This window comes from Nomascus leucogenys, chromosome 2 (genome assembly GCF_006542625.1).
Source record: "Nomascus leucogenys isolate Asia chromosome 2, Asia_NLE_v1, whole genome shotgun sequence".
NCBI lineage: Eukaryota > Metazoa > Chordata > Mammalia > Primates > Hylobatidae > Nomascus > Nomascus leucogenys.
In genome coordinates this window covers 11,165,093-11,189,810 of record NC_044382.1, presented here as the reverse complement: position 1 = coordinate 11,189,810, position 24,718 = coordinate 11,165,093, and the positions used below count along the sequence as shown (strand labels likewise).

The window sequence follows — 24,718 nt, the reverse complement described above, 5'->3', positions numbered from 1 at the left end:
TCTGTGCATCCCAGGGCCTGGCACATAGTGGGAAATTAATGAATGAACATAAACTCACAATCTTACTCCATCAATGTACAATGCAATTTGAATGGTAGTGATACCCATAACCTCAAATATATACAATTCAGACCTCCCACTTCATATCTGAGTAGAATGTGGCGACAATTGGTTGGTTCCACTTCTCAGCGTCTCAGCCTTTGTATTAACTATGGTCCATCTCTACATCCCAGCAAATCATCCCTCTGTTGTGTCCCCCTGCAATGTAGATGGAGAATTAGCTGAATGTGTCCAGAAAGCCAAGTGACTCAAAATTCATCCCCTTCATTCTGACCCCCAGTCAAATCCGGATGTCACAAAACAGTTTGTGATCTGTCATGGTCACTGTGGTCTGGGTGAAGAGGCCACAACCATTAGTGGAGATCAGTTCTCAAACCATTGCTTTGTGAATGTTTATTACAGGACTTGGTTTCTGACTTTCTGAGCACAGCTGAACAAATGGTAATGCAGTTTACAGTCTACAGTCCTCAGAACCATCATTTTAATAGTGATTTTCACTGGATTAAAAAAATCTCTTTTTGTTTTTGGCCTCCCACGTGTAGTTTTTTCTCCTTGTTAAATAAACACATGGCCCATTGCAGCTCCGCAGCCATTCATGTCTCAGTGTCTGTAGGGGTGGGAGTAAGGGGGCATGGAGATATTTCTTATGTATCCCATATCGTAGTATGTTGAAGAGAAAGAAGTCTTCTCTTCCAAAAGTATGAAACTGCTCATGAGAATATAATGTGTTTGCAGAAATCGGTTATATTCAATGGGTAGGTGTTTTCGTGCTTCAAATTAATATCTGTCCTTTAAAAATAGCAGATGTTTAGCTGTATATGTGGGTGGTCGACAAATGTAGGCACACCATATTTGCTCCAAGTGCAGGGCTGACAGACAAGGGTGGCTCTCACGACGAAGGCAATCCCCACCCCTCCTCTCACCCCTCCCACTCTGTGGTGATGCTTCCTTGGCATCTCAGATCCATAATGTTGTGCCTCACTTCTCAGATGCATGGAAGCTACACTTCCCAGCACAATAACAGTGACCCGCTTGAAGTGAGGTCCTCAGACCAGTGCCATCATCACCCAGGAGCTGGTTAGCAATACAGAATCCCAGGCTCCAGTCCACATCTACTGAGTCAAAACCTGCATTTTAATACCACCCCAGGTGACTCTCGTGTACATTGAAGGCTGTGGTCCCAGAGCACTCCGACTCTAACCTCTTTAGTCTCTCTTACTGCATTTTACCTTTTATTACCTATTTCTGTATTATACTCTTCATTTTGTATTCAATAGTTGAGGGCAAGCATCGCCTTATTGTTTTTCTTAGATCTGTTTAGCATGTAGGTGATTTTCCTAGCACAGTGGTACTTGATCAGCTCCTGAGTTTAATGCAGATATTCAGATTATAACCACAGGGAGAGTGGTAGTGTGTACACCAGAAAGGGAAGAGTACCACCTGTAAGGGAGCTCTGGGTTTAGGCATATTTAACTCTTCCACTTCACAGCTGGGCAGTCTTGAGCACATTATTTATCTCCTCTAAGCCTCAGTTGCCATAACTGTAAAATGCAGATCATCATTGCTATCTCATAGGTTTGTTTTTAGGATCAAATGAGATCAGACCTATAAAGCAATTAGCATAGTGCTAATTGGTTCACAGAGAGCTCTCAAGAAACATTAGCTACTATTATATGAATTATCATTGCAGCCAGTAGGTTCTATACTATATCATAATTCCAAAAGAATATCCCCACCTCAACTTTAAAAAATTGCCCTCATAGCTCTCAACTGGGCTTGATTTTCCTCCCCAGGGGACAGTTGGCATTGCCTGGAGGCATTAGATTGTCATGAACTGGGGAGAAGGTGGGCTGTGTGTATCTAGTGGATAGAGTTCAGGAATGCTGCCTAACAGCCTGTGATGCACAGGACAGCCCCACAACAAGCCATGATCCAGCCCAAAATGTCAATCATGCCAATTGAGAAACCGCTATTATCCACAGAGGAACGGAAGTAAGCAAAATCACCATTTTTTCTTGAGGATTTAGGTACCTTGGTATATTCCTCCTCTCAAATATTAATGTTGAGCCCTTTTGTCAGAATCCATCTACTAGGAGGTAAATCATTTCCTTTGGTACAGAATCACACGCTGGAAAACCTGATGCAGCCTGATTAACCTATTAAAGGTCATAAAACAATAACAATTACATTGCACATTTCATTCTTTAATATCAAAGAGAGCTAGGTTCTTTGAAATGTAAAACATCATAAGTGAAAGAATAGGGCCTGCAATTCCCCCAGGAGCCCAAGGTCATTGTATAAATAACATTCTGGTTCCCCTATTAATTTCACTCCATTCTGGGATGTGCAGGAGGCCATAATTGTTAGAGGGGGAGGAGAAGCCAGAGAAGGCTGGACTTTCGCTGCCCATGACGGAAGTCAGACAATATAACTGTGGTCCACGGTTCAAAATAGATGCCCCAAATGGAGCAAAATAAATGTCCTTACAGCTGGTAGAAAGATCAAGATGAAACGTCTATGTTGTTTTTCCCTTAAAAAATCAGAGATGCTGCAAGAGCTCCCAAGAAGGTATTAATTTCCCAGGTACTACTGCAAAAATAAGGGTGAGGAGGCGAGTGTTAGGCTTTATTCCTACTGTGAACAGATTAAGCAGACACCAATTTACACCTCATTGTTAAGAGTAACTTTTTTCTGCAAGTGAGACCACATTTACATCTTTTGTAATTAAGCTAAAGGAATTTTTTTAAATGACATTTCCCCTACCACAAATCATGAAGTAAATATTTTAAGTGGGATCAAATGCTAACATGTATACACTAGAACCATAAAATTAAAAAGAGGGACAGAGAGACAGAGTCCTAGCGCCACCTTTCAGCTTCGTCATTTGCTGGGCTGGGATATTCTCTGTGCCTGTTGGTGCTTTGGTTTTGGAAAAGGCCGGGTATGACTAAGTGAGGCAGTTAAAGAGATGGTTAGCGTGGAGGGATTCGCTCTCGGAAGGGATGGCTGTGCCAGCTTCCCTGAAAGCAGGAGGTAAGGCAAGTGAGTTAGTGAGTGCTCCCAGTCATTCAGGGCACACCATCCGTCAGCAGGAGCGTGAGGCTGCGATAGCATCCATCCGTACGTCTCCTGCATGCTTTGCTTTGTGGCCATTTTCGTTTTTAGGAAAATTGAACATAGAGAGCTGTATATTAAGAGCTCTAACATCCTTTATTCCCCACACAAGAGAATCTAGTTGGGCAAAGAGGCATTTTTTTCCCCTAACAATAGTTTGCCTGGCTGCTAGAAACAATACCATCACGGACCCAGATAATAAATAATTGCGAACAATGGGGAGAATGAGGTGTGGGCAAGGAGGAAAATGGATGGTTTCAGATAAGATTTGCACAAAGATGGAGTTGGTGAAGTGAAGTCATCCCAGGTCACGTCTGTTCTGCACTAAGGTAAAATTATTGTCCACACACCTGAACTGAGAGCTGGAGGCCGCGCTGCCAGCCCAGACTGCGCGTTTGTAAGATGGACCTTTTCTCCTGAGAAGAGCTCAGCATGTGAAGTATTCAAATGGAAGCCTGTGACTGCTGCTTGGCCAACCTTGTGATCAGTCAAATAGAAAATGGTGGCAAGTCATGCCTGTAATCCCAGCACTTTGGGAGGTTGAGGTGGGTGGATCACCTGAGGTCAGGAGTTCAAGACCAGCCTGGCCAACATGGTGAAACCCTGTCTCTACCAAAAATACAAAATTTAGCCAAGCGTGTTGGCAGGCGCCTGTAGTCCCACTGCTCGGGAGGCTGAGGGAGGAGAATCGCTTGAACCTGGGAGGCGGAGGTTGCAGTGAGCCGAGATCGTGCCACTGCACTCCAGGCTGGGCGACAAGAGTGAAATTCTGTCTCAAAAAAAGAAAGAGAAAAAGCAAGCCTACGACTTGTGATCTACATGTTTATGGAGCCTAAATGCCAGTGTGTCACATCCCTGGGCACATGCCTAGGTACTGTAGCAATGTTGGCTCAATGTGCATCCTCAACTCTGATATCAGCACGAAAAGACCAAGCCTCAGATATATTTGGCTTTGTTTTTAGGCTTTTCCTGAAAAAGGTGCAAGCACATCACAAACTTTGTCTTCCACAAAAAGATCAGATTTACCCTTTGGAGGCATCTTTCTCCCTGTGCCGCTTGCCTTTTAAATTCAAGCAGGCTTGGAGAGTCTCCTTTCTTCCCTTGGGTTCCTCCTTAGCCTTTCCATGGTGGCTATTCTGGTGGGTACTCACCTCTGTTTGCTTTTGATTGTGGTTGTCACCACCTGTGAAAAGACCTGATGAAATACTTCCCAAAGAACCTTCTCGACCTTCTCTTCTCCTTGACCACAAGGCTACTTCTGTGTTCTGCCAAGTGATGTCTCGTAAATCTTTGTAAGTTGCACCAACTGCGTGTCCTTACAGAGTCTACCCAATCTCAGCATTGCCATTAAATATAGAACCCAATCTGTAGCCCTGGGCACCCTAACCAGAAGGATTAATTTTATAATTTAGAAAATACAGTAATGCACCAAATAACAGCATTTCAGTCAAGGACAGACCTCATATACAACAGTGGTCCCATAAGATTATAATAGAACTGCCCTATATAGTGTAACCGTTTTTATCTTCTATACAGTATTTTTACTGTACTTTTTCTATGGTTAGATGTGTTAAGATATTAAAATACTTATCATTGTGTTTTAATTGCCTACAGTATTCAGGACAGTAACATGCTGTACCGGTTTGAAGCCTGGTAGCAACAGGCTATGCCGTACAGCTTAGGTGTGAAGTAGGGTTTACCATCTAGGTTTGTGTAAGTGCACTCTATGATGTTTGCACAATGACAAAATCGCCTAAGGATGCATGTCTCAGAATGTATCCCCATGGCTAACTGGTGCACGACTGTACTTACTAAGTCTATCCTATATACCAGCCATCGTTCTAAGTGTCGGGACCAAAAAGACAACTTCTTACCCTCTTGAAGCTTACATTCTGAGAAAGCAAGTCAGACAGTGACCAAAATAAGTAAACCATATAGTGATTTAGAAGTCTTAAGTGCAATGGAAAGGAGCAGAAAGGGAGGATGGAGAATTGGGGGCAAGGAGCTGATGCAGTTTGATCAGGGCAAGCCCTGCTGAGAAAAAATGATTTTGGAGGAAACACCCAAACAGAGTGTGAGAGTAATAATCCATGTTCACGAAGAAGAACCTTCGAGGTAGAGGCCTATGCAGCTGAAAAGAGAAAAGTAAGGGAGAGATTAGTGGAGCTGACATGAGATAAATTGAGGGAAGGGCAGAGCATGTCAAGTCTTTAGAAAGTCAAGTCTTTAGGAAGACTTGGGCTCCTCTGAGATAAGGAGCTCATTGGTGGCTTTGAGGAGGAGTAAGATTATCTGGCTTACATTGTAAAAAGAATCACTCTGATTAGCAGAGTTGGAAATAATCAGCAGGGGATGTATCAGTAATTTATTACTAGATAACAAATGCAGCAGAACTTGGCAGATTGAAACAAGAGGAAATGATTGTTTCTCACATTCTGGTGTGTCCAACAGGCAGTTCTTTTGGGGGACTTGCCTGTACTCACTTGTACAGTTTCATCCAGCTGGTGGATTTCATGGGGGCTGGACTGCATGAAATATTTGAGCCTTTCCCTCCACTTGGTTTTTCATCTTCTAGGAGGCCAGAAAAGGCTTGCTTTCATGGGGATGGCATTCTTCCAGCAGGGCAAGCCCCTGTGCTCAAGAACTTCTTGTGCCTTTTCTTGCATCATGTTTGTTAATGGCCTATTGGCCAAAGCAAGTCATGGCCAATCCCAGAGTCTGGCCAATCCCAGAGTCAGTGTGAGAGAGAACTGTACAAGACTGTGAATACACAAAGGTAAGATACATTAGGAATCCCCAGCGTAAGGAACTGCCACAGGGGCCTAAAGTAGAAATCGTGGAAAGCAATTGGGAGGCGCTACAAAATCCAGAAAAGAAATGATGATAGACTGCAACAGAGTGCTAACAATAAAAGTTTTAAGAAGTGCCCAAATTCTAAATATGTTTTACAGGATGACCTTATTTTTATTGTCTCGAGTCAGTAGGACAAGGCTATTAAGCTTCCAGAGATTGGTGATGGTCTTATTATGCATAAGATGATGTCATAATAAAGTAAATGAGGTCAGGGATAGGTTTCTTTTATTGCCAATAATTATTCAATGAGTTTTCTGTACAATTGTAAACTTAGCAATTCACTTAGTGCCGTGACTACATGGCACCCTATCAATATCATCATCAGCTAATATTTATCGAGCACCCTCTGAGTACATGGTATTGCACTCACAGCAACAGAGGTGAGCTGCATTAATTCTTTCAGCCAGTGCAGGATTATTGAGTGGTTTATTACATCACTCTATTAATTGGTGCCCCAGCGGCTTCCGGAACAACATTTAGCTTCCAGAATGCAATTCTTTTTCCTCTTGGAGTAGATTTAGCTTTGGTAGAATTTAACTGCACAAAGAAATGACAGGGGTATCTGCCTTTATAAATATGCTAATGTTTTTTGTTTATCTTATTATCAGAAACTTGGAGATACTGGTCCCATTTCATAGACGGAGAAGTTGAGGTAGATAGCGGTAAAGTGATGTAGCTAATGCTATGTGCTGAGATGGTGACAGATCAGGGATTGAAATACAGTCCCTTTATCTATTGCACTATACTGCCTCTCAGTGGTGTATGTTATTCCCATTTTGCTCTCACACTAATATATGGTCATGAAAACACCCAAAAAGATTTAACTGGTGTCTATATTCTTTAAGGGAGTGTATGGCACTTTTCTTTGACATCTGCACAGACTAATCACTGGAAAAGTGGTTTGTTTGTTATTGTTGTTTAAGCCCCTTATTATAGGGGATTTGTCAGCTGTTAAAATCACCACATTTTTGTGTGAGTTAAATTCTCATCAGAAAGATGTTTTTGCTTTTATGGTACATCTAGAGATTTAGGAACTAGCTCATGACATAAATGATCTCATTGAGATCCCTACTTTCATTTTGTTCTGGAAACAGTTATTCACTGGCGATTGTTTTGGTCGATCATTCTTTTTGAGAGAGTTCTCTTTCTTTTTTTAAAGAAAGAGTTAAATAGGGGAGCTAAGAAAAACTGTGAGTGGAAGGGAGCTGTTTAAATGCAGAATTTCTTTGCAAATCTTAAAAGTAGCGCCATTAGATGTCACGTACTCTGAGATGCACTAGAGTGTACACCCTCCAGACTGTCTGTTTGTTGTAATTCCATCACATTACATATTTTAGTGCATATCTCTTCCTAGCAGCTTCCAGAGCTTTTCTGATATTCAGCATCAGAAATTGCACTGTTTTATCCTGGATTTTACAAATAGCAACCAGATTATTGTAAAACAGAACTATCTGATAAGTAAGGTTGTGAATTGCTTTTGTGATTGTCATGGGTAAGAGCATTGAAGAAACTCGCAAACAGTGCAGCACACTGGTTCCTGTAAAAATAAAACCTGTAGCAGTGAATGCATTTTTCTGATGAATACGTTCAAGGCTGTGATCATTGTGCAACTTCTGGTTGGATGCTTTCAAACGTTCCATATTGAGAAACATCAGTAACAAGAACCAAATAGTCCACCTAAGCCTGTATTCAACTCAATGGAGAGGAACGTAAATTCTTACTTAGAGTTTCATTGAGGCCAACTCTATTCGGTCCACCATGGGAAGCAGAGATTTGAGGTTCTCTCTTGATTTGCTTTCCATTTTTACTTTATGATAAGGTGGCTCCGCTACTTTGGTTTTCACTTAAGGGGTTGTTCCAATTACTATGCAAAACAGAAATGGAAAACAGACAAGACAGACTTCCGTTCAGCAGACAAAAACCAAAATGCCAGAACATGGTAATTAATGTGAGCAATTTTATAAGCAAAATAATTTGTTTTAATTGGCTAAATAAGATCTGATATAATTATAATAGCCAATAAACTAATTTCAGAAAACTATTTATATCACAAACCTTCAATCACATTATATACTCATTGCATTTTTGGAAACGGATATAAAAATCGACCCGAATTATCTCATCTTTACAAATAAGAAACATGCATTAAGGACTTTTTTGAAACTTCAAAGGTTATGCTCTTTTCTTATTTTGGAGACTTTCTTTTTCTTTTTGGAAAAAATATATAGGCAATTTCAGGACCATGAATCTTTAGTGAATCAAGAAGGAAGCATTATGAGGGTGAAAAATCTTTCTTAAGAAAACTCCTTTTGTCCAAGGTAAAAGGCTTATGAAGATGAGGTTTCTTCCACAATGTTCTTTCATATCATATTCACCCTAAGGAAAAACAAACCTCGTAGAAGAGAGAGATGTATAATTGGGCCTGAAATGACCTCCTAGAAGAGACCCTATAGAATTGAGAACTCTCTCTCTGAGGATTAGCTGCCCATGGGTCAACACAAACTGACTTCCAACTAATGTATAAATGATTTGGGGAAAACGATATTCTTCCAGAGGGCAGTTGTTAATTCTTCCTACCACAAGAATCTCAATTTGTTAGGATGAGCTAATTTTGACACCAACTTGAACACTGGTTGATGCACAGCATGTGCACACATACAAAAATACATAACAAAGTAAATAAATGGCTTTTCATACAACCTCAGGGGTAAAAATGCTACAAATAAATTGTGCACTTTTACATTATACTAGCTGTGTTTTAACAACAGTTTTTAAAAGGCCAGGGACTGTATTATAAGCTCTTTCACATAATTTCTGAGTGACAGAATTGCATGCCCATCAGAATTGCATGCCCGCCAAATCAACATGTCTTTTTTAATAAGTGCATTCTAGTTATAAGGTAGTACTCAAAGGAATAGCAATATATATTATACAAAAAAAAATTTTGCTCATGTAACCTTCAGTATACTTAAAATCTATGTGATGAAGTAAGATATAAATCGAATAAAAAAGATCTAGTAATATTAGAAGAATAACAGTTCACCAATAGTATGAAATATCCAAAGGCAGGACAGGATGAATGGGAAAATTATATGTATTAAAATGTTCTCAGCAATGGGTGCTTAGAAATGGGAGAAAAGAGCATTTACTGTGAGCTAATAAAATGTAGAAAAAATATTTTTGAATGGAGAAATATCTTATTTTGAACAAAGGATAGCATACATTTAACAAATCATTCCATGCAAAAGGAAAACATAGGGAGATAGCAGGGTACAAAATGTGTTTGGAGGTGTATCGACCAGATTTTAAAACACTGCTAGAAATAGATGAATGAAGGCGAAATTGAATGGCTCATTCATGTATCAGACCCATATATACTGACCACTCACAATGTGTTAGGCACCGGTCTAGCTACTAGGAATATAGCAGTGAACAACAACAACAACAACAATAAAAATACGCTTACTTCATGAAGTTTATGCAAATATTTCAAGACAGTAAGTGTGTGACACCATTGATTATCCTAATATGGGGAGCACAGGCAGTTCCTTATGTTAGTTCTATTGCTTTTCATTTGTGCACAGACAGGCAGAGACTATGGTGTGTGTGCATGTATGTATATAAATATATATTTCAAATAAAAGCATTTATTCAACTTTTTGAAAATTCAACAATATTGTTCATCACCATGTACACAGAAAAACATCATATAGGTTGATGGAATTTTTTATGTTGTTCCAGATTGTTTTAGTATTATTTAGACTTAGCCAGAGAGAAAATAAAAGAGAACATAATTAATGCATTTACTTAAAAAGAAAGGAAGGTGATTAAACGCTGTGGGTATTTGTGTGGTTATTTCTGTCTTTCCGTGTAACCTTAAAAGGATGACTATCAGCTAATAACTTTTCCTTTTCCGTGCATGGAATGGGTGGCCTGAGGGGCCCATCTTCAAGCAGAATGTAAATGCCAAGTATGAGGACCCAAATCAATGAGTATCACCTTCCCACAGCTTTTTTTTTTTTTTTTTTTTTTGCAGAGAACTGCATTTGTTTCTATCTCTGCAGCCATAGCTACATCATTCATATGTAATGTTTGTCTTTTATATTATTTTATATAATTTTGATGATTTTCGTGGAAAACGTGATGAAAACATTTCCCCAAAAAAAGTGTCGCTGAATTTAAATGTGGTTAAAAACTTAATCCCCATGAGCATGGATGATCAAACACTCAACAAATATTTACCGAGACAGATTTGTGGGAGGTACTAAAGATGCAAAGTGTTTAAAATGTGAATATTGTTCTCATTTAATTTAAATATATATGGAAGAACAGGGCACAAACCAGAAAAGCCAAGTAATAATAAACCAGTATGGCATAAGCTAAGTCTGAATGCCTGATATGGATAAAAATAACTAGAAGGTAGAAAGACAAGGGTTAATATCCTGGCTTTGCCATTTGCTCCTTGTGTGACATCGGGTAAGTTAATTTTGCTAAATCTCGGTTTTGTTGTCTGTAAAATGGTTCTAGTAACAGCCATTTGGTGAATTGTTGCAAGGTTGGAAATTAGAGGCAATGATAAGTCCCTGTCATTTAAGAAGCATTCCCATTACTATGAATGATTTCATTATTGTGTAGATGTTAGCTATATACTAGCTATTATGGTAATAGCTTTACATGGATTGGCTATTAAGTTCTCACAATATTTTACAGATGAGGAGAGCAGGGTTTAGAGAGTAAAAGCATTTGACCCATGTTCCACAATTAGGAAACAAATTTCAGGGGGGATTTGGACTTAGGACTAACCCCAAAGCCCAGCTCCTAATTATGCTACATCCCAGAGCACTGTGATAGCTATGGGAATTAACAGTTTCATCAGTGTAAACCAAGAAAGTCAAGGATACCCTTGTGGAGGACATGTAACCTGTCCTGGTCTCTGATAAAAGATTGGAGTTAAACATGTTGATATAAAAGAGAAGAGGCCATTCTAAAGAGAACGAATAATGTACTTGAGGATCTGAAAGGGATGCATATGCATCAGGCTGGGCGTACAGTAAGCTCTTGTGCAGTAGGGATAGAACCAGTGTTTACATGGATAGGTTGGTGTCAAACCACAGAGGCGATTGAAGTTGAGGCAAACAAATCTGCGCTTGATTCTCTAAGGAATTGTGAACCTTAGATGATTTGCAAGCCGATACATAAGATAATGAAATAAAACAGACTTTCAATTGACCAATCAATAACTATTGGGAATGGATGTCATTCAAAGTGGCATTTTAAGAAGGTTATTCTGGCTTGAGAAGGATGAATTGGAGAAGAAAAAAAAAAAACCTCTTAAAACGGCTGTTTTCAATAGCTGTGTCACGACAGTTGGGAGAAGTGTCACAACGAACAAGGCACTAATAGAAAAGTATTAGTTTGCCAAACATCAGCTGGTTTATACATTAGGGCAGAGTCAAGGTCATACGCAGAATAATGTCATTCTCCTTTCATTCAGATTCCAAGTGCATTCTTGAGAAGGGGAAAGGCGGTGTTGCGCTCTCTGGTGCAGTCTTTACCAGAACCCTAGGAATGCCCCCTGGAATGGGTGCTGCATTTCACCACCCTTCACGTGTTTCAGCACAAATAAAACAGCCTAAAGAAGTGCTGCATTAAAGAATTATTGCAACAGTCCAGGCAAAAGCACACAAATCAAGAAATGTCAGAGGTCTGAAAACAGTAACTTTAAGAGATATGGGGTTGGTATTTAAGTTATTGGTAATTGAATGATGGTGGTGGGGGAGGAACTGAGCCCTGAATGGATCGAAGGATTTTTACATTTTCCACTGGTGAGGAGATTTGGAGAAAGGGCTTGCTTCGAGGGTGAGTTCATGAATTGAGTGGTAGAACTTACTGAGTTTTAAGCATATTATCCAAGTGGAAAAACCCAGAGGGGAGTTTGAAGAACTGTAGCTTGTAAAGAAGGTCAGAGTGGAAAGAAGTCTTTATGAGTCATCCATTTTGAGGTGATGAAATATTGTCCATGTTATCCATTTTAAAAATTTTAAAAAGCTGTTGAGTGGGTTTCCTAACAATAGAAGTTTCACATTTACTGATGCACTTGCTATGTGCTGGGAGCGGGACCTACCACGGCACAGGCATCATTGATTCTTAATGACAGCCCATGAGGCAGGTAGCCTTATACCCATCTGAAGATGAGGACACAGCCCCACAGTGAGACAAAATAACTCAGTCAAGGTCACACAGCAGTAGGTAGTGGAGCTGGGATTCAGTCTTTAGGCAGGGTAACCTGGTTCCAAAAACTGAGCACTTAACTACCGTATCATATGCTGTCATATAAGCATATGAATGTAAAGCTCTCCCACAGAGAAATAAGTCACATAAAAGTTACATTCCAGTAAGAAATATTAATGTGACTTGGTCACCCCAGTATAATCACCTAGCCCCCCACCCCAATCAAGGTATCTTAAATCATATATATCCACTCCACTACAAATGATATCCACTCAGGGAACCCACCTCCTCACTAAGGAGGCAGTAAAAATAAACAACAGCACTGATAGCCATTTGTAGCTTTAAAAAAATCTCTCTTTTTGTCTGCTTTGGAGATTTCTTTTTATCTTTCATTGACAATGTTTTGCAGATCCTGTTCAATAAACCTCGGGCCCCTTCCCCTGTTTTTATTGTGCTGAAATAGTTGCGTGCTAAAATAGTTGCATCCTTGTAACTGGGTCTTTATTTTTGTTGGCAGAAAATTCTCAGTCCATTTATTCCCTTGTATAAAGTAAATTTTAACTATAGAACCTGTGTCAATAATGTCATTTAAAGGAGGCTGCTTCCAATACACTCTGCAAAATGTCCGCAGAGATTTCCGGATTTCCCAGTCACCACTTCCCTCCCTGCTAGCCAGGCCTTGCAGCTCCCTTTTCCCTTCTACATCTGAGCACTCTCTGTTCTCTGGCCAGCTGCCTTCTGTTCAGCCCCTGTGTGTTCTCCATTCTCTGCTCTGCCTTAATGATAAGTAGAGTTTCATCCTAAGCACATTAGGGTGGAGGTGGGGATTACTTCTTTATTTGGGCCCAAGGGAAAAACATACCCTCCTGTTGGCAAACCATGAAGAGTATGACACTTCGAGTTTCACAAGATTAAGCAATCCCTCTTTGGGCACAGCAATGTGGCCAGTGTGGGGGAAGAGAGTGTTATTCTCCTTGGACCATTTCTCATTCTATATCTGGTGGCTTACATAGGAATTCCAAATGACAAGATGCCTAGGGTCCAGGGATATGTTGTTGGGACATAAGATAGTTGAAATGGTTGTGTACTTGGGTTTTTCTATTTGTTATGTTTCTAAAATGATCATTGTTATAAGTAGGGCACATAGAATTTACTCTGAGATATTGGAATTGCTTAATTTCGAAGAGATGGCCAGTCAAAAGCTTGGGTATCTCCTTCCTGTTCACTTACTACTGTTTTAGCTCTGCTTACCATGAAAGGTAAGCAGTCACTTTCACCAATGACTGATACCAAATAGTTGACCTTGGAACCAGCAATTTACATTCTTATAAAAGAGGTCACTTAGGGAATTTAACTGTGTAATCCTAGCCCCCATGTGGTGGGAGATGAGTAGAAATGGAACAAAGCTGGTGACACACCATTTGAAAGAATTTGGATTGGGAAATCATTTCTTTTCGACTTGGTGTTAAAAATGGAACCTACTTTAAAATGGTACAGGAAGGGAGAAGGATGCAGTAAAAGTCTGTAGCGATAGTGACTCAAAAACTCTGTTCCAGGACTCAAGAAAGCAATCCTGTTGTCACATTTGGAGGGAAACCAGAAATAATTTGGGTTTTTCACTTTCCTAATAGCTTCTTTTCCAATACCTTTCCTTCAGACACCATGCCCTCCCTTTTATTTTGCCTTTATTAATGAAAACTAATGAAGAGAAACACCGTTTAAACTTGAACTAGGAAACACAGGTTTTGTAGTGCTAATATTTTGGTGTGGGCTCTTTTTTTTTTCTTTAAGACAATTATCAAGACGAAGCATTTGTTTCTTCTTTTGTTTACCCATGGCAGTTTGTCAGCAGTTATGATAAGTAGAGTTCCATCTGCCAGTAAAACTACATTGCAAATTGCCGTAGAAATTAGCAGCTTTCATTTTTGCCTACATAAATAAATATGCGAAATAAATTGCACATAAATGCATCCTAAAAAATCACAGGTACACCACACAGTTAAATGCCAATCAGACAAAACCAGAGACACACTGCGATTATCTCAGTTTTCAAACCTGGGAGATACACGAATGTGTTTCTAAATGAGAGAGGCAGTGTATCATGCTCGCTGAGATAAAAACAGAAGCTGCCAGACACTGCACTGTGGCTTTATTCTGAGAATCCTTTGCCTGAAACCCGCTCTATCTTTTCTTGATGTTCTCTGTCTCTCTCTCTCCCCCTCTCTTTCTCTCTCTGCTTCTCTCCCTCTCTCCTCGCTGTCTTTCCCTCGCTCATTGTTCTCTCTCTCCTCCTGCCTTTGATGCACATACGTTGTCACAATTCATTGACTCTCCTCTCTTCTCTGTTCTTACACTCAAGCCTAGCGGTGCTTTCGCCAGGCAGCAGCAGCCTCTCCTGTGAGTTTTAGGCATGTATGCAGCTCAGTTTGATCGAGCGTTCCTTTTCTGCCTTTTCACTCTTACAAAAGATTAAAAGGTGGCGTCACATTGCTCCCCTGTTCCTTCCCGCAGGAGGGACTTAAAAGGGACAACAAAAACTAATCACTTTCAATAAGCATTTTCTTGCTGGAAAAAAAAAAGAAAAGAAAAAAAAAAGAAAGAAAAAAAAGGCGGGGGGTGGACTTAGCAGTGTAATTTGAGACCGGTGGTAAGGATTGGAGCGAGCTAGAGATGCTGCACGCTGCTAACAAGGGAAGGAAGCCTTCAGCTGAGGCAGGTAAGCGCCGATCGGAGGGTTTGACCGAGTGGCTTAGTTAAATCTCTGTTTTCACCGTTTTGTAATTGAGAAAGGCATCCGCAGCAGAAGCCGATTTTTCAGTCGGCTTCCTTTTGTTTAACATAGAAAGTACCTGTATTAATTTTGATGAATTAGAGCATGCAGCAAATTCAATTGAAAATAGATTTGTATAGTAAATGCATTTATACTGAATGATTTCTCCTCCGTTTTATTTAAGGAGAGAGATGAGAAAGATGATTTTGATCAGAATAGCACTTTGCATTACGTTAAATTCTAAACAGCTAACGGAAAGAAAAATAATCCAATTGATACTGCTTTTGAACTCCGGGACTTAAAGCCTAGGAGACAGCTGGCATTTGAAATTTTTCTTCTAACTGAACTTCTGATGTGTTATAATAATTTTTCACTGGAGGTTTAAGCAAGGGTAGAGTTTATTTAAGTCGAGCTACTGGGGTTTGTTTGGCTTGGATCTTGTGGGTGAAGCGCTTGTTATATCTCCTTAACCTGTGTCAGGTTGATGTTTCATAAATGGAGATTAAGTGTTGTCCCAAATGAAATATGAAGTTAAAACATCAGGTTAGGGCATGTTGTAGAAAGGGATCTGGTAAATAATTAGGAAAACTGAATTATGACAGTTTGAAATGGGAGTTAACTCTGGAGGTGCTGTTTGATAAACCTTTCTGGATTCTAAGCGGTTCAATAATGGAGGGGCTGATTTACCAGTCTCGAGTCGGAACTTTGCATCAGGATCCTAAACGTGGAATACATATGGATTTTCACTGTAGGTAGCTTTTAGAAATATGTCCCTTTTGTGTGCTATGAACGAGAGTTGTGGATTATATTTGATGGCATTTCTCCTTTAAAGAGCTTTGGGGTGAAGCTTAAAAGGCTCATATCTATTTTAACATTGAACAAACACAAAATGCAATACAGGCTGATCTCCCAGCACTTGATTTTTGTTGCTACTTCTTTTGTTTTAAAGTTTTGATTATGTGTTTTTAACCTCAGTCTTTGTTGATTCTGTGTTCATTGCTTCTGCTGCTAAAATGTATTGCTGAAATGAATAAACTGAGATTTGAGAAAGCCAAAAAAAAAAAAAAAAAAAAAAAAACCAAGCCCACCTCTAATTAGCCAAGTTTCTAATTAAGGATAACAGAAATCCAGATTATATCTAAGATTTTTACCTAAAAGATAGCATAGAATGTTTAAAATTCATTTTTAAATGTTTTTATGAGAAAATCTGAATATTCAAAGTACAAAATTCAGTTAAAAGAATGCTCCTCTGGAATGATATATACAAGGGTGACTTCAGTGCCTGTACCAGGTTTGGTCCTAGAAAGAACTGCATTACTATGGCATTGTTGATTTCAGCGGCCACGGAAGGGAGGATATTTTATGTATTTGTCTGGAGATAAGATTTTTTCTTCCCAAGTTTCCAAATCAGACTTGCTCCTCAATATCATACCCTGGCGTATCTCGTGTTTGCCAGACCATCTAATGGCATCTTGTGGGTGCAGCCTATGAATCCGATTTTATGAGGACATCAGAAACTGCTGAATAGTGGGGAGTGGAGACCAAATGGACTATGGGTCTGATCATACTTCATCATCCAGAGATAATCTCCGGTGGAAGTTCCCTGGGAAGCCCCTGATACAGGTTGGGGAAACTTAATTTTTCCTCATGGTTAAAAGAATAGGAAAAGATGTAGACAAGAGAAAAAGACACTGCTGTCGAATGTTTGATGTAATCGTGCTGGTGGTAGCATAGTGAGTTTTTAAAATCACATCACATGTAATTTTTTTTCAACTTAAGAAACTTTGCAGAATCTTGAAGTAGCTTTTCTCAAATTCAATCTCGTTTTTTTTCTACATCGTTTTTTCTTGCGTGAAATTTTTCTCTAACTCCAGCTATACCTAACTATTGAAAGCTGTTATTCTGCTGCTGATAATGATGATTATTTCTCAAATAAGTGGCAAGTGTTGAAAGGATGGGCCAAGAGAAATATGTTGTCTGTATCATATATGCTTTGCTTTTATTTATGAAAATGACTTCTTCCAGGTGAGGCAATGATAAATTTGAAGTTGCGACTTGGCTATTTGCCTCACCAAACAACTATCCTTTTCTTAGAGAACAAAATGGAACTAAAGTAAGCAGAAATAATTTCACTGTAAACTGGATTGTGGTTCAGCATGTACTTTTTAGGCAGATGGTAATCAAAGCTATCCTTACTCAAACTATTTGATTCATATAAATAGCATTTTTCTGAATTTTCCAGTAGATGTTGCTGGAGAGCAAAGAAAAGAGCATTTTTTTTTTTTACAGGAAAAAAAGAAATGCAGTAGACTTATAAAAGCCGAAGAAGAAGATTCTTCTCCCCAAACTCTGCTGATAGCATTTTGCATAATTTGCTAATTAATGAATTATATTGAATCATTACCGTTTATGATGTTCTATAGAAAGCTATTAAAATGAGTTCGATTTTAAAATTGTGAGATTGTTCTCTTTAGTCCCTATATATAATGTCTGTTTGCTGTTTTCCGTTTTTAAAAAATCAACTTAACTGCACATTACTATTCAGAACATTTCATCCCTGAATGCTAAAACCCTTTAACATGCAAATATGATGTCAGAGGAAGAACTGAAATAGAATACCCTGAGAAGAGTAATGATCAAACGCATTATAAAAATATGCACCAGTTGCCAACATGTAATGAAATATTAAGAAATTAAAAGCATGCAACCTCTAAAGTAATAGAATTTCATTGCTCTGAGACTGTTTTCGCACTGAATATTAAGTGCTTAATAGATCTACCCGTAAAAAACAATCGAAAACCTACATGATTTGTCACTGAAGTTCTTTCATTATATGATTTTGAAAAATTAGCCCAATAGGATTTTCCTCAGAATAGGAAATGTAATTAACATTGGATATTAAGTGCCAGATTTCCAAAGCAAAATCTGTAAGGCTTGATGGAGAAAATAGGAACGCAGAGAGCAAACATAAGCGCTAGAAACGGAGGGGACCCACGCTGGAACTACTCTGCTTGTAATCACTGTGATAAAATGACAAAGACGTCCCAGAGGAGCCCAGGAATCTCGTACCCAGACACGAACTGATGCAATTTCAGGACCAATGACCTCTATCTATGGGAGTATTTATTTTTGGAAACGATCAATTAACTGATTTCAATAGCGAAAGGGAAGTATATATATTTCTTCCAATGAAAGGGGGACGTAGGGTATTACAAAAGCACTTGCAGACAGGTTAGGTTAACAAGGGTGTAACCTATGTTGGAGAGCTTTCGGTTTTCTTACCTTAAGCAGACCTAGTTCTTTGCTGCTGGATTCTTCTTTGGCATTGAATCACTTCTTTGTCAGTTTTCCTTCCTGAGGTGTGAAATGCTCCATAGGATGTTTTGATTTAACACCTATTTATTTCTCTCTTCTGGGAGGAAAAAGCTTATATTTAGAAGGCATAAGTGTCAGCTACTTGTATTTTGTAATTAATGCTCTAAGTCCACTGGGCTAAGGATGTTCCCGATTTTTTATTTTTATTTGATTCAAATACATTTTTTTTTTGTACTTGACCCATAGTGGTTTTTTTCTTCTTCTGTCTTTAAATAAGGAAAGCTACACAACTTGATGGGAGATTCTACTTTCTAGTAAAGTTTGTTTGTTGTTTGCCTCTTGTTCTCTCTCTTTTTTTTTTAATAGTAGCTATCAAGCGCTGACTATATTCAAAGTACCATGAGCTAAGTGTGCCAAATTGCACCCCTAACAACAACAAGAGATGTCTCTCCACTCACTGAGAATCTGATGAAGATGCAAAATATGAGCCAAACAGCTCACTGGACTAAAAGTGCCAGGTCTTAACTCCCTCCCTTAAGAGAGCAGGGGAGAAAAGGTCGCTGCAGGTTGAGAAGACCCTGAGGAGCCTGTCTTTGAATTAGGAGTGGAATGTGAAAACACAAAATAATCCCCATCCGCAAAATCAGAGTGGGCACAGGGGGCACATGCCAAAAGGGAACAACTGATGCTAGTATGATGGAGGGTCTTGAACGGCAAGCCAAGGTATTTGATAGCCACTGGAGAGGGGTGATCTGGCAGCTTTAGGGGAGTTGAGGCTTTGGATGTGGACAGGGAAGTACTGGAATATGGGGTCCCACCATACAGCACACCCTTCCCAGGAAATTCTGAAACATCTGTCTACAGGGCATCTATTCTTCTGTCAAATTGCAGCCTTACGGAGGTATTGCTACCAGTAGCCTATATCTTTCCCTTGTAGCAATGCTGTTTAGAACTCCTAGTCCAGAGGATGGAAGCCTGTGAATAATCTGTTGCATTAGCCTAGACTTCAGCAGTAAGGTTGAGAAACGCTGGGGCAGGGAGACTGGCTACGAGAAATACCTTCGTATTATAATTATTGCAATTTCTTGTTTGTACTGCAGATGTCATGCCCTCATTAGACAGGGATTTTGTGTATATGCATTTGTTTTCATGTTTTTATAAGAAAAACCTTCACCATTCATTGGAGATCAGACCCGTGGTTTAGAAGGTGTGATGTTCTCTCCATGCTATTTCAGTATAATCAATTAGTGTTATGTTCATCTCTGGTTTCTTGACATTGATTAGGATGGATTTTTATGATCTTTGAGGGTTTTCATCTCTCTAAAAACATATATACTTTATTTATTAGAATTAATTGCCTCTCTGAATTGCCTGTGTTGTCAGTTACTTTCTATAAACCTTGACTAACTTACCTTGAACTCTTTGACGTCTAGTGTATTTGACTGACAAGCTCAGCTGTGGAGACTACTCTAACTATATAATGCAAGTTTATATGTAAACATACAAGCTGTTTTCTCTTCAACAGAGTTCACAATGAGAAGGATCAAAAATTATTATTAATACAATTAAGTAAGTAGAGTGTCATGCTTTTCCTCCGTAACACGGATTTTACCAGCCTATTCAGGTGGACACGGTCACAAACATCACCTCAAAACCAAACTGTAGATGAGTGACTTTCCTTGTCCTCCAACCACTTTAATTTAATTTGTTCCATTTACTTTTCCAAGCTTTTCATCTTCCCACCATTTTAATACTATCAGAGATGGGGGGCTGCCCATGACATTCACACTTGACATTATCAAACACAAAAGGCATCACTCATACACTTGACTGCATTACAATGCAAGGAAAAAAATAGATCCCAAAGGCTTAGAAATTATTGTCTCGTACCTTGAATGTAGGTGGATTTTCTTTTCTGTTTCCTCCAGCCTGCCTCATTTGACTGTTTTGCTACTGTGTGTTTGCAGAGAGTTCTAAAAGCCCTGCAAAAATCAGCACTCACAAATCCATAATATATACATTTTTGTATTCACTGGAGATATGTGTCTTAGTATGATAGAAATTTACAATCATATCATTATTATCTGTTATTTGTTAGGCACCAACAACATTTTGATGCAGTTCCAAAGTTGCAGCTTGCACCAGAGCTACCTTCTTATCACTGACTTCAGTTCTTCTGACAGTCCAACAGTCGTAGCCAAGCCTTGTCCTGATTCACAGATCTGTGGTCACTGCAGTTCCTTTCTTATTGCTGGGCAAGCCAGAGATTTACTGAAATCCACAGTAGCTCTAATCTTTGTGTGTATGAGTGCAGAGAATTCTTAAAGTTAGTATAAATTTATCTGTACCTCCCTTTGCTTACTATTCCAAGCCTGCTGGTCAAAGACAGTTTACCTCTCTGCCCCCATACATAAGACAACACTTGTGACCTGAATAAATAGCATTAGGTTGTGGTGAGTTGCTTCAGTCATATTACATCATGCATCACGATCGCGTGTGCTGTAAAGCTCTGTAAAACAGCCAGCTACATGATAACCTGCAGGTTTAATATACTTCTGCAGCCTTGTACTTGGGAAGGATTTCTGTAATTGGAGACAATCTAGTAAGGAGAACTTTTTAAGCCATCGGAGGCCAAAATACAAGTTTTTGAGAAATGTGCCTTTATAGGCTTGAAACTGAATGGATTACAAATTTCTCTTAACTGGACAGAATCATAATTGCCTATAGAGTACGGTCCTGATTATCCAGGGCTTGAATTTCCAGCATGGGGATTATCCAGATTTCTTCCTTGACTCCCCTGTCTTTTTCCTAACTACCTGATGTGAATCATTTCTCTAATCATTGGCACCTCTGCTAATGCTATGCAAGGGCAAATTTGAGCAGCAAAATCCGAACTAGGGAATTATCATTCAGAAGAGGGAATTATGTAGAAAAATCTGGTTTTTGTAACTATTCACTAAAGTAGACTGGATAAATTTAAATTTGGGGGGACATCTTTCTATTTACAAATGATGGTTTAATGTAGCTGCATATATGTCAATATCTTACCACCTGTTTAAGGAACAGAAAAGTAAACTGATGATGCCAAATAGTGCTTTCAGTGTATTGGCTATAACATTCCTCTCCCCTCTCACCAGACCAGCCACCATTCTTAATTAGCTAGTTGGGAATCGGACCTATCTGGAATTTTACTACAAGACCACACAGATCAAAGCAAGTACACCTTCTGCAGTAGATCAGGGTTCTGATTAGCATGTTCCTCTAGGATTAAGTACAAAAGTAAGCTATTCCTACCCAAACCCCATTTAGTTATTCTCCACCATTCTCATTTTAGTCATTAACTGGGTGCCAATCAGTCCTTGATAAGTTATTTATTTTTAGGATTTGACCCACACACTGAAAGCCTCTTAGATACAAGTAGGCTGAAATGGTGAAAGCATAGGAAGTGGAGCTGGCCTTGCCGGAAACGCTGTTACTGCAGAATAGGACAGGAGACACCAGACCACCTTCCAAGTCTGCAGAACAGGGAGCAGATTTCTGTCTACTGAATATTACTACAGAATCAAAACTTGAGGCTGGACTTGGTCGCTCATGCCTATAATCCCAGCACTTCGGGAGAGCGAGGTGGGCGGATTGCTTGAGGCCAGGAATTGAGACCAGCCTGGCCAACGTGGTGAAATCTCATCTCTACAACAAATAAACAATTAGCCGGGCGTGGTGGCGCAAACTTGTAATAGCAGGTACTCAGGAGGCTGAGGCACCAGAATGGCTTGAACCCAGGAGGCTGATGTTGTAGTGAGCGGATATCGCGCCGTTGTACTCCAGCCTGGGAAACAGATCGAAACCCTGTCTCAAAAAATCAAAAAACAGGAACCAAAAAAGAAAACCTTGATTTCCTCTCATATTCAGGTACATCAGTTGTGGCTTGGACACTTTCATAATCCTGTGGTTATATCTGGCACTTTGTACCAGTGTCTCATCAAATAATGTACTCTTCTGTCACCTCTATTTAACAAACATATTTATTAATAATTGGTAGCAGTTTGAGGTGCTTAATACAAATTCACAAGCTGTTTCTGTTTCTAAATATATAACATAATATAAGCAATAAAATATATACTATATAATATAATTGACACAATATGCTAAAAGGCAAAAAGTAGTATTGCCTCAGTGGTACTTTAAAAAATATCCTTTTATCACTAGATTAAAACTGAGTCTGTTAGAAGGAAACATACTTGAAGTTGTTAAATGTTCAGGTGCAGTTGATGATGTAGTATAATGAACAATAGTTTTCAACCCATATTTTAAATGAGAATTTAAGCAGTAATATAGTACATAAACTGGAAATATAAAACAACTGTTAGAAAAATCATTGAAAAATCTAGTCACATTTTCTGTATGTAGAGGATTCCTCTTAGTATTCGTATGTGTTTACATTTATATACATGTGTGTACACACATATGTTATAGAGAATATATGTATGTGCATATATCTTTATCTATATCTATTTCCAGAGAGAGAGAGACAGAGAGAATAAATGGGTGAATTCCTAATAAGATACAGTATGAGTACATTCCCGATAAAAATGTTGTGTTTTTTCCAGCTGATGTTATTAATTTCCCACAATCTGACGCACAATGTGCTAGGTACCAAGGATGCCAAAATGAAAAAGACACAATTCTTAAGGAGTTTATGATCTAATCTGAAATTAGATATTATTTTCATGTTGAATTTTCGGTTGTGGATATATTTAGTAATCAAAAACATTGAGAGAGAGAGAAAAAAAATCAAGCGTTACAAAGCCATTGGAGCCCACACTAGGTACCTCTACATTTTACATGTCTTGCTTCATCAGGAGGAGAGTTGGAAAATAAATATAGGCAGGTACGATTTGGGGGAAGAAGATTCTCATATAATGTAATCTTGTCCCAACTAAACATAAATCTGGCTTTATGGAAAAACCAGGCTAAGGTTTCTGAATTCTCTGTTACCAGTTACTGTTGACGCAGGCCACAGACCAAAGATAGGATGAGTTTGTCTGATATTCACTCTTCTCTGAGTTCTATGCAGCATTCAATCAAGCAAAGAACGTGAGGGAAAGTGTTGTCAACCTGCTTAGTATTAAACACGCACAAATAATGTTTTGTTTGAAAAGATACGTAATTGAGCATATGTTTTTAAATGAAATAGGCTTATGTGACAAAAATCATTTTATTCTTGATCTGTATGGCATTTATGATGTATATGTTTTATGTGCTTATAATCACATATCCTATGTGATTTATATACACACGCATATAGTCTCTAGAGGTCAGTAGAATATAAGAAATGGGCAAAAATTCATGTCTAGATGAGACCCAGAGATCCTGGAGACCATTTTTCAAATGGTGAAATGATGATAGTCGACTAATGACATTAGGAACTGAAATCATTAATCAGTGTTAACAAAAAAGTCATGTCAGTCTTGTTCCTGAAATGAATCTAATCTATTTGTTTTAAGCAAATTTCAGATAAATGAACATTTACATGGCAAGAACCTTTACAGAAACCACGCTGTAATTACTTTATTATGGTTTATTATAACAGGCTGTGATTCTCCAGAAGCTTTTTTGAGGATTTTTTTTAAATGTTACCAGAACAAAAAGGTAATTTGTTTTTAAACACTTGACTATTACATCCAAAACACTATTTCTCTTTTAGCTGCCAATTCAGTCCCCTTGACTCTTAGAAATGAATCATTTCATGATTTATACGTTGCAATTTTATTTGTTCTTATGAACTAAGTGTTCCTGATGTTGGAAAATATATTAGAAAATTGTGATTTATTTTATATATTAAGCTAAAATAGTTGACAGTCCAGCACTTGCTGCACAGTTGAGCGTGTTCGCCAAGTTTTTCTCTGGAACATTCATGCACAAAAAGTGTAGGAAATGACATAATGTAGCCATGAACTATTTGATAGTGGAGTTGTCCGTGACTCTTACACACCATTTTATGTAAGAAAAAACAGCACAGCAGGGATTCAGATTTCATTCGAATTCGGGGATAAATGATTATCTTTTAAGTGGAGATCGCATGCCTTGGTTTAGAACTTAATATGCCTTGCACACATTAATATCGCTCACACTTGAAACTAATCTATCAATAAGCTATTCCCATATTTGTTTACTTAGACTAGCGTGGATTGCATTCTTAGTTCAGTTTCCTCCAGGATAAATCCTAAACCAGGTATTGCAGCAGAAGTGCCTGAAGGTGAATAGTCAGAAATAAAACATTAGGAGGTGATGGGGGCCTATGGAGCTGTGAGGAGGCATTATGAGTATGTGTACACACACACACACCCCAAACGTACCTTAAAACAAAACAAAAGC

The 24,718-nt window shown here is 38.8% G+C and overlaps 1 protein-coding gene across 8 annotated transcripts in view; it reads left to right on the top strand.

Annotated features, from left to right (window-relative positions):
• TENM2 (teneurin transmembrane protein 2) overlaps positions 1–24,718 on the top strand; it is a 1,389,831-nt gene that overhangs the window by 679,050 nt on the left and 686,063 nt on the right. For 2 of the 8 annotated variants that reach the window (XM_030825365.1, XM_030825360.1), the window contains exon 1: positions 14,609–14,974. The exons of 5 other annotated variants lie outside the window; for them this stretch is intronic. In XM_030825365.1, coding sequence (XP_030681225.1) covers positions 14,929–14,974 — 46 coding nt within the window. In that variant the 5' untranslated portion in view covers positions 14,609–14,928. Of the gene's footprint in view, positions 1–5,923; positions 14,975–24,718 lie in introns of those variants that run through there. One more of the 8 variants, XM_030825356.1, reaches the window with a different exon arrangement.